At 43.8% G+C, this 10,813-nt stretch overlaps 1 protein-coding gene across 3 annotated transcripts in view; it reads left to right on the top strand.

Moving 5' to 3' along the window:
* The window catches only part of atxn7l3a (ataxin 7 like 3a), a 30,680-nt gene continuing 19,867 nt past the window's right edge, over positions 1 to 10,813 (top strand). Inside the window, exons 1-4 of one of the 3 annotated variants that reach the window (XM_067969007.1) lie at positions 1 to 360; positions 2,178 to 2,289; positions 5,746 to 5,878; positions 8,489 to 8,660. In XM_067969007.1, the coding sequence (XP_067825108.1) occupies positions 2,239 to 2,289; positions 5,746 to 5,878; positions 8,489 to 8,660 (356 nt within the window). In that variant the 5' untranslated portion in view covers positions 1 to 360; positions 2,178 to 2,238. Of the gene's footprint in view, positions 361 to 667; positions 1,046 to 2,177; positions 2,290 to 4,235; positions 4,435 to 5,745; positions 5,879 to 8,488; positions 8,661 to 10,813 lie in introns of those variants that run through there. The other 2 variants (XM_067969008.1, XM_067969006.1) reach the window with 2 other exon arrangements.

Genomic DNA, 10,813 nt, shown 5'->3' with positions numbered 1-10,813 from the left:
GGGCACAGCAACCAGCGAGCGAGCAGAGCGGGTACCGGGGGGGGAGAGCGGCCCGGGGAAACCAGGCCGAGCGGCTGCCGTCCCAACGCCTAATTCCAGCACCGTCACGGCTCAGCGTGGGGCCGCTGTTTGCCTCTCTGCAAAAAATGGCAGCTCGGGCTTGAAGTGCGATTGCGCCGAGAGAGGGAGCAGTGCCGGGCGCGGATCGGAAGCGACGGTGTTTGGGAAGGAGCGAGATGCAGGAGGGCCGTGGGGTCGGGGGCGCTGCCGGGCTGTAGAGGAGATGGACTCGCGGCTGCGGAGTTGCACCATTCAGGATTGATTGGTCCGGAAGCAGCGGCGCTAGAGAGGCATCTGCAGGTACAGCCTGAGAAAGAGGGATCTGCAGGGACAGCCTGTGGGTGCTGGGGGGGGGGGGGGGAGAGAGAGAGAGAGGGAGGGATCTCCAGATACAGCATGGTAAGAGGGGGCTGTGCAGGTACAGCCTGGGAGAGAGGGATCTGCAGGGACAGCCTGAGAAAGAGGGATCTGCAGGGACAGCCTGTGGGTGCTGGAAAAGAGATGTCCTGATACAACATGGTAAGAGAGGGATGAACAAGTACAGCCTGGGAGAGAGGGATCTGCAGGGACAGCCTGTGGTTGCTGGGAGAGAGAGTGATCTCCAGATACAGAATGGTAAGAGGGGGCTATGCAGGTACAGCCTGGGAAAGAGGGATCAAGGAATAGCCTGAGGGAGGAGGATCTATAGAATACAGTTTGGGAGTGAGGGGTCGGCAGGTACAGTCTGAGAGGGATCTTTAGTTACAGTCTGGGAAAGGAGGATCTGTTTGAGAGAGGGAGGGAGCTCCAGGACCAGCCTGAGAGATAGGTGATTCTGTAGATACAGTCTGGGAGAGAGGCATCTGCAGGCTCAGTCTGGGAGAGAAGGGGGGCTGTAGATACAGTCTGAAAGATGGAGGGATCTCCAGGAGCAGCCTGAGAGGGCAATCTTCGGGTACAGCCTGAGAGAGGGGACATCGATCCCGAGAGAGACTGAGATCTTAAGGTACATTCTGAAAGGAGAGAAGAAGAAAATCTCCGACTCTATGAAAAGACATCCCTGGCTCAGCATACACAAGCAGGACACGCCAGATCCTTTCTAAAGGGGAAAAATCTCATTTTCGTTTCTTTAAAATTTAAACTGAAATGGTCTGATTCCACAGAATTCTGATCAATCCTTATGATCATGATTTTTATTCCTAATGTGCACGGAAACCCATCACCATGCTCAAGAGTCTCCAAACTAAGCTTCTGAGAAAAACGTACAGCAGGAGATTCTATCTGCCCACAAACACACACATACTCCCTGTAGGGACACACTCCACTTCCTAAGTCCAGGGTGCTTCGGCGCAGGTTAGCAAAAGCCAAGGCTTAGGGGTCTGGAGTTCAACCACCTAAAATCACACAGCTTACCAGCACAAGCTGCTGATAAGTTTTCCACATCTTCTCCAGCCAGGACCATCCTATCCATTAGGACATTGACTTGAAGAGTTATCCGTAGCAGAATGTGAATAATCTTAGGCCCCAGAGATTGGTCCAACCCTCCAGGTCCCATTAGTGAGAGAACCTCACTGTCCCAAGCATTAGATCACTGAGTTTGCCACAGAGGGTTGACATGATTAATTCACAAAGTAAGATGACTAGGCATCATGTTTAACTGTGATTCAACTCTAATGTGATGTCTATGTAATCACTAGCACGTTTATGGCAGACCATACTTCTTATTCAGTACAGCATATAAAGTGCAACTTGAATGGAAAATCTACCAAATTGAAACTTTCACACATTCCAGATTGACCCAGTTCAGATTTAGTCTTCATAGATTGCAGGTATTTCAGTAGATTTAAAGCCAAATTTTGCCAGCCTCAGTTACATTATAAACGCTGCTACAGTTCGTTATGTAGTTGTAAGTAATAAAGTAGGAGAGTAACGTCAGCCAATAGGGTTAAGAACAATGTCTTAGGGCGACTAATGTATTCGCTTCCTGTGGTTGCTATTTGTCCTGTTGTACACCATGTAGAATAGAACATACCCCCCCTCCCACCCCAAAAAGTTTTCCTGGAATGCCCCTGGTTTAGTGTAGGTTTCAAGCCCCCCTGTTCTTTTTAAACTAACAGATTACCTTTTCATTTTCTCAGTGTTCTCGGTGACCACCTTGTTACTATGTAGAAAGAAAATAGTACGGAGTACTGATTGCCAATGAAAATGGAGGAAATGTCATTATCTGGCCTGGAGAACAGCAAATCCGAGGTAAGGAGTGGGAGACTTGGGAGTTGGTACTGTCTCAATAACTTTTGATATGATATGATTGTGTATGCTTGCTTGGTTTTAGAGGGTGCGTGGACGTGTATATCCGGTGAGTTAGTGCTGAGTGAGGGATGTGCGCTTGCCGAGGGTGTGTCTGTTGCATATGTGCTTGTTTGGGAGGTATGCATGTGTTGAATGCTCTGAAAGGATATGCATATGTGAGGGAGTGTGTGTGTTGTGTATGATATGTGCGCATATTATACATACAGAATAATGAATTCCAAAACAGTTAATGTGTGGTTGCTTCAGGATATCTTCAACCATAATCATGGATCTGCATCACCTGTAGTAAAATTGGGTCTGACAGTTTATCAGTTGCCATCTGAGAGTTTTATTCCTGTTGTGGGGTTGGGGTGTGTTTCCGGCCTTTCTTACGACTGTAAACTTCTCCCGATTTCTTCTTTGATGAACTCTTCGATACCCCTCAATTTTATTACAGCCTTTTGAACACACTCCCAGCCATCTCTTTCTCTTCCCGTGTGCCTCAGTGTGAGTCTGTCTGTCACTCTTCTGTGTTCACAAATGACTACGTTTCTCCCTGTGCTTGTCATGCACTCATAGATGACCATCCTTTATCTGGTCACACTTTGCTAAGGATTTATATAAGGTACTGGTTCTGTGTTTGAGGCAATAGTCAGATGCAATTGGATAGGCAGAAGTGGCTGAACTATCCGCTGGGAAGCTGAGCTTCACCAGGACACCAGTTTTACAGGTTCCATCGGCACCTATAAATATGGAGTTCCTGGTGATAGTCAACTGCAACAGTGAAATAACCATTTTTCCTACTACAGAATCAATTTTAATCTCTGAATATGTTGATGCTCTAATTCTGATGCCTGACGTCGAACATACAGCAGGAATGTGCTTTGTTCCTATTCGTCCTCGTGACAGACCTGCTCTTGGATGTTCCTCTGAGTTTCTTCTTATTCCCCAGTCTTCACACTTGCTTCTTCATGTTGGAGGCCCTTTATTTGCTGTGGTCTTTACCTGTTGCATTTCACCTCTGACCCACGTTATCAAAAAAAAAGGCTTGGATAGATACTGTGACTCCAGTGATGTGGAGTCGAAATGAGCACCGTATCAACTTCCTTTGTTTAAGGAGCAGGTTTTCCGCATCTTTTAAGTTCTGGTGTTCTGAGAAACAGGCGAGGATACCTGTTGGGATTTGGTCTGCGAGATGCAATTAGAATCCATTTCGTCCATTTATCAGTAACGTTCTATGTATGGCTTCTGAAAACTCAAAAAGAAATTCAGGTTTGACCAAGCATTTCACTGTGCAATGATGGCATTTTCTGCAATCAATTGAGGGATACATTGAACTCTCTCACCTGGTCAGCCATCTTTCTTCAGTCCCAGGCACCTGGTATTCTGCTGTGAAGCTCGCTCACAGGTGTCTGCCGTTCTCTGTAACTGAGTGTACAGAATCTTGATCCCTGCGAGTTGAATTTAGTCTCCAGTGATGATGGATAATTTCAAAGTGAGCTTGTCGCTGTGACAATCCTTTGGCGGGTGATCAATGGGACAGCGCCTTCTTTTTGCATTTTAGAGCATTCTGGGGTCAGAGGAACGAAAACTTTGAGCATATCTTGAACTTTGAAGGAGATTTTTTTTTGGCCACAAGCGAAGGTTTTCGTCCAGAGTCCCGACTGCTCCTCAGATATGGAAAATGAATAAAGTGGCTCGGATTGGCTGGTGAGTAGGCTAACTGATTCCATCTTTTACATTTAGTCAGTGTTTCTAAAGTGCGTGCCAGTCACTGGGTGCGTGCCAGTCACTGGGAACTGAATCTGCCCAGATGGCCCACTCGCACTGACTAAACTTAGAATAATTTTGCTCAGCTTCTCGGCGTAATTTAGATTGGCCTAAATTTCTATTCTCTAACCTAACAGAACAGATGACGAGAGAAGTCAGTTCATAAGAAGATCGTTTTGTGCGAACTCTGCAGCCATGCCCAAGCTGAAGCGGGTTTCTTCGGAGAAGAAGCAGAAATACTGGCGGCAGCTGAAACGAGACCAGAGGCAGATGAGCAGAGAGCACAGTGACCAGGCCATGGAGTTTGACGCTACCCCCGAAAGTTCTGCAGAGCAGGCCAGTACCACCACACCCTCTTCCGTTCTCTATCACTGCGTTTCATTGCTCTACCATGCTTACATGTCCCAGCGTTGAATGCTTTTGATGTTTACCACACGTTTCTTTATGTTGAGGTTGCACTTTTGGTTCACTGAATGAATAAAGACTCTGTCTTCAACGCTGGATATCCGTGTATTCTGTTGCTTCATCTTTTGCAGTTTTTTTTAAAACAGTAATTCCTAAAATACTATAGAAGGCTGTTCACTGAGGGACTGCCACAAGGCCAGGCCTCTTAATGAGGAACTGCCACCATCACTCTCCTCAATTGTGGCTTCCAACTTCCAGGCAGCATGGGGACAACCCTGTGAGCTTGAGGCTCAAAAGCACGTGTGTCCTGTACAGGCATTGCCTGTGTTCATTGTGCGCTGGCTCTACTAGTGGTATTGCCACTGGGACTCAGAATTGTGCTGCTGAATACCGAGAAACAAACCATAGTTCATTCCACAGACGGTTGTTCTGCTCTTTGTGTTTCCCCGTGTACTTGGTTTTTTTGTCGAAATGGGAAAGGAGGTGTTGAGGAGTGGAGCTGGAGCGTTGTGGTATTATTGCACAGGGCTTTTAATGGGCGTGGGCAGGGCAATCATGATCTGTATGATTTAAATAGAAGGATAGCTGGCAGCATGTTTTCGCCTTTTAGTTGTGCACGCAAGTAGCCCGGCTGCCATCCTGATATATTCACAGTTTCAACAGAAAAATAGTAAATCTATGTTTCTTGTATGTCGTCACCTTTGAACTCACTGTGCACGCTTGTGATGAGGCCCTGATATTATTTCTGTGTCCAGCTTGTGGTTTGCTGCTCTTTTCTGCAGAAGAGCCGTTGGAATATGCTGCAGCTTGGTGCTGGGTCCAGTAGCAGCCAGTAGTGTGACACATGGATCAATTTAGTGTGGGATTAAGAGGTCAGTACAAGATGTACAAATGGTTAAATGCCCAGGAGCACCCTGCTGATATGGTGCACTCTGCTGGCAGAAAATCAGCATTCCAGTGCCTCTCAGTGAGGCTACTCTCCTCGACGAAGGGACTAAAAATTCTTCTGAATTTTTTTGATTTATACAATTTACTATTTTTCTGAAAGTTGCCTATCATTTTGCAATGTCTATTGATAACATTTGGAAACTAATTAGAAACCAGCTTCCTTAATAAGGAAGCAAATGTGGGGAGAGGCTGGCAGATCTCCTTAGACATTTCTGAGGAGGAATCAGTTAGCCCCCTCAATGGATGTTTTTCTTGTGAATCTCTTTCCATTTACCTGTGAGCTTTGTGTTTCAGGCCATAGCTCATGAGATCTATTCTGATCTCGTAGACGATGCGTGTCTGGGACTTTGTTTTGAGGTGCACCGAGCTGTAAAGTGTGGTTATTTCTTTTTGGATGAGACGGACCCAGACAGCATGAAGGATTTTGGTAAGTGTGCTTGGTAGGATAGGTGGATGCTTGCCTTGAGTATAGACATAATTAATGAGGTGTTTTTTTTTGTCATCATGATTCTTTGGCAAGAGCTGGGAGCAGGTGCAGAGAATGGTTTATAGGCAACTCCTCCAAAGGTTTAGTGGATAAAGGCACTGCGCCATTGTGTGGAGCTGAGCCATACAGACCTGGAACATCCCAGGTTCAAGCCTTAGTGCTGAGTTAGTTAATCCCAGTCAGGGTGGTAGGTGGGGTACTCTAATTGGGCACATTGCCCCCAAGAGCAGAGAGAAGAAAAATTAGCCCGGGTTCCCACAGTGACTCATGCTGGAAAATGTATGTGTTTGGGCGTTGAGCTAAGCTGCAATGACTCCTAAAACCCAATAGCAGGCTAACACTCACTATCGAAGCTCACACGTGAAGAATGGCTGTTTGCATGCTAGCACCCATGGAACTGTGAGCCAGCATGACTCGGCGTTTCAGATGTGGGAGAAAATTGGTGGGTGAAATTTTTCAGAGAGTTTCAGTGACTCTGAGCAAAGACTGCATTCTGCTCAGGGTAACATCTTGCTCTGTGGTTCCTACTAATGCTTGTGCCGTTTTTAATTGAACAATCACTTGAGTTTTGGGCTAACAGATCTGACATTTAGCACAGGCATTGGTAATTATCTTACAGTATCTCTAAATGACTGCAGTGTCTTAAATCAAGATAACTTCACATTCTTCATTTAGTTATCCTCCATGTGCAGTAAGTTGGCCTCACATTATCAATAAGGAGAGATTTGCAAGAACTCTGCCCCTTTATGAGGTTGTTTATCAAATGTGTCCCTCCTCCCACAGTGTGTTGCTGCCTCCTGGGTTCCATTTCTTTGTCTCCTTTGGGTAATTTGGTTCCTTACCATAGCTAAAACTGTCCACAGACTTTTGGCTTACTTAAGTTTGTTCTGACTGTTCCTTCTACTTTAGAGAAAATTTAAAATGTTAACTTTGGTTAGAACCCCTGTAAGGGTGGATGGTGTGTTTCTGCATCCAACCAAAGTTATAATCTAAGGTGCAATCTCTGTCTCTGATCGGCAATGCTGCAGAAACTTCCCCACTTGTACAAGGATGTAAAGGCTTGTTAGAAAAATGGCAGATGTCTATGTGTATCAAAATCATCCAGAAATCCTGTGGAACAAAAGGATTAAAAATTAGCATTGAGATGGCAAATGCCCAATTCGTTTGCCAAAACTATGGCCGGGAGTCCTCGGCTAAGTTGAATAAATGATCAAGCAACTGGTCCGCTACTATAGACTCAAAGCTGATCTCCGGTGACCAGTTAGATACACAGATCATAAGTAGTTTTACTGCACCGTAGATTATGACTTTGGTTGGATGCAGGAACAGACCTATGACAAGCTTTGACTACGGGAATTAGTTTCATTCCAATGCTAATTTATAATTATCTTGTTTCCAAAATCTTTTGGGATTTTAGCTGAAAATACCCTGAATCCAGCTACTGAGGAACATACTTCAAAAATATCCATTTCCTCAACCTGTCCTTCCCTTCATCCTTGAGAACGGCCAACATTTTTGGACCATTGGCAGGTGTCCCCAAAATAATGCCTATATGCCAAATTTGTTAGGTTGGATTTGTATATTGGAGGGGATAGACAGGTGATTTCCTTCAAGTGCTATGTATAGTATAATTTTAAACACTTTTCTAAAGAACAAGTTTACGAGTTTCCTGTACACCTCACACAGATGAAATCTTTCCTGCTGGAATTATCACAGATTCTGTCTTGGTGATGATCTCGCAATTTAGCGTCCCTGGAACTGTGAGCATGACTTGGTGCCTTCAGAAGAGGAGAGAGAACATTTGTGTGTGGAACTGTTTAGAGTTTCAAGGCCTCATTGAATGAAGAATGCATTCTGTTCAAGGTTTTCTATCACTGTGATATAGCCTTTCAGTAAGCTCTAAAAGCAATCTGGGTATAATACTAGATAGAGAAAGAAACACCAGGATCACCCCAGAAGCCCAAAAGATTTACATTGTGCTTCCTTTTCAAGCCATAAGTGTTCTAGCACCTCTTGTAAGAGGAGGAAGTATGCTTGACTATCCTTGGACCAAATCCAAGATTCATTTCCTCTTTCCCAGGAAGAGATGTTTTTGTCCGTGCATCATTTCTTTGATAGTGGAGTGCAGATTTCATCGTATAATTATCAAAAGATTACTGTTGCTCTAAAAACATTTAGAAAATCAAGTAGTTGGTATATCTCATGGGGGATGTGATGCCTACTGGAAGGGCGAAGGGCAAATGGCACATGTCTCTGGTCTCAGTTCAGTGGCTGGAACTGTAGGCAGTGGGGGAAGGGTGGTTAGGGATTGTCTTTGAGGGTAAGTGAACAGGAAATTTCTATTGGAATTGGAGGATGCCTCTAGGTGGGGATTGGAAAGTGCTGTTGGATCTCGGGGCTGTTGGGATTGCAGATTAAGATGTACTGTTGGCATGGGAATTGGGCACTGATTATGAGCTTGCTGCAGATTGCAGATGATGGAGGGCTGGATTATTACATTTGCAATATTTTTCAATTCACTAGTTAGTGATGTTTGCATCTGTATTTCAGAAATTGTGGACCAGCCGGGTGTGGACATTTTTGGTCAAGTCTACAACCAGTGGAAGAACAAGGAGTGTGAATGTCCAAACTGCAGTCGCAGTATCGCTGCCTCCCGCTTTGCTCCCCACCTGGAAAAGTGTTTGGGAATGGGTCGCAACAGCAGCCGGATTGCAAACAGGAGGTCAGCTAACTGCCTGAACTAAGATTGTCTTGAGCTTGAGTGGTGAATCTAAAAGGCAACTGCAGTCTAAAATGTAAACTTGCACATATTTCAGTGTACTTTTTGTTATGATTCTTAACTAACTTCTCCACTCACATATTGTAATACTTTCCAAGATTCTGACTAGTTCCAGCTTCTCAAAGTCCTTTGTTTGATCAGGTTCCAGGGTTTAGTTCAGCATTTATAAACCTGTTTAATTTGCTTTGTGGTGAAGCATACTGTCTGAAGTGATTCAGTTCAGATCCTCTTTTTTTTAAGGCATGCAATTCAAAATAGAAGAGATTTGTACATTGGTGTGAGCTAGTTTTTTCAATCCTCTTGATTGCATTCAGAATGATACAGCACAGAAACAGGCCATTTTGACCCATCACGCCTGTACCAGTGTTTTTCTCCATATGAACCACATAGCCTAATCCCACTCTCCTGCTCACTTCTCATCCCCTTTAATATTCCTCTTCTTCAAGTAACTATCTGATTTCTTTTATAAAAAATATTATGGACTCTGCTTTAAGGCAGAGAATTCCAAAGATTTTTTTTTCTAACTCCTTCTTTAAGTTTTTTAGTTATTACTTTAAATTTGTGCCTTATCAATTACTGAAAAATATCTGTCACTATTTACCATATCGTGGAGCTCTTCATAATTAATTGAAGAGCTCCATGATATGGTAAATATTGATAGATATTTTTCACTAATTGATAAGGCACAAATTTAAGGTAATAACTAGAAAAAATTATGAAGAGCTCCATCAGGTCACTCATAAACTTCTCGGCAACTTCGCAAGTCTCCCTTCATATCTGTAATCTCCCTCCCCCACATTGCACCCTTTCAATTGCTTTTATCTCCTTCCGATAATGGGGTGCCCAAAACTGTACACAATATTCCAATTCCTAAATAAGGTCTTGTACAAGTTCAGCATTACCTCCTTGCTTTTAGGAATATAGAAATAGGAGTAAGAACATAAGAGAACATAAGAAATAGGAGCAGGAGTAGGCCAATCGGCCCCTCGAGCCTGCTCCGCCATTCAATAAGATCATGGCTGATCTGATCCTAACCTCAAATCTAAATTCATGTCCAATTTCCTGCCAAGTAACATAGGGATATAGGGACAGAGTAGGCTATTCAGCCCCTCGAGCCTATTCCGCCATTCATTGAGATCATGGCTGATCTGTATCCTAACTCCATCCACCCGCCTTGGCTCCATATCCCTTAACACCTGTGGCTATCAAAAATCTATCGATCTCAGATTTAAAATTATTAATTGAGCTAGTATCTACTGCTTTTTGTGGGAAAGTTCCACACTTCTACCACCCTTTTGCATGAAGGAGTTTCCTAACTTCTCTCCTGAATGGCCTAGCTCTGATTTTAAGGTTATGTCCCCTTGTCCTAGACTCCCCCACTAGTGGAATTTTTTTTTCTCTATCTACCCTATCAATTCCTTTCAAAACTCTAAAAGCCTTAACCAAATTACCCCTTAATCTTCTATATTTTAGGGAATACAAGCCTACTTCATGTAATCTCTCCTAATAATTTAACCCATGGAGCCCTGGTAACATTCTGATGAATCTGCACTGAACTCCTGCCCAGAACTGTACACAGTATTCAAGATGTGGTATAATTAGGGCTTTGTATAGCTGTAGCAAAACAACCCCCCCCCCCCCTTTTCATATTCTAGCCCTCTAGATGTAAAGGCTAACATTCCATTCGCATTTTTGGTTGTTTTGTACCTGACCACTACATTTTAGTGATGTGTGTGCATGGACCCCTAAATCTCTTTGTTCCTAGCTTTTCACCATTTAAAAAAATACTCAGATCTACCCTTTTGCGGTCCAAAATGGATGACCTCACACTTACCTGCGTTGAAATCCATCTGCCACAGTCTTGCCCACTCACTTAATCTTTCAATGTCTCTTTGTAATTTTATGCTCCCGTCTACACTACTTAATATGCCACCAATTTTTGTATCATTGGCAAACTTGGACATATAGCTCTCTATTGTGTTATCTAAGTCATTAATAAATATAGTGAATAGTTGAGGCCCTGGCACAGATCCTTGTGGGACACCACTGGTCACTTCCTTCCAATTCGAGTACATACCCATTATCTCTACTCTCTG

Source organism: Heptranchias perlo, chromosome 30 (assembly GCF_035084215.1).
Source record: "Heptranchias perlo isolate sHepPer1 chromosome 30, sHepPer1.hap1, whole genome shotgun sequence".
NCBI lineage: Eukaryota > Metazoa > Chordata > Chondrichthyes > Hexanchiformes > Hexanchidae > Heptranchias > Heptranchias perlo.
The sequence above is the reverse complement of the archived record's forward strand: the minus strand, read 5'-3'. Positions and strand labels throughout refer to the sequence as shown.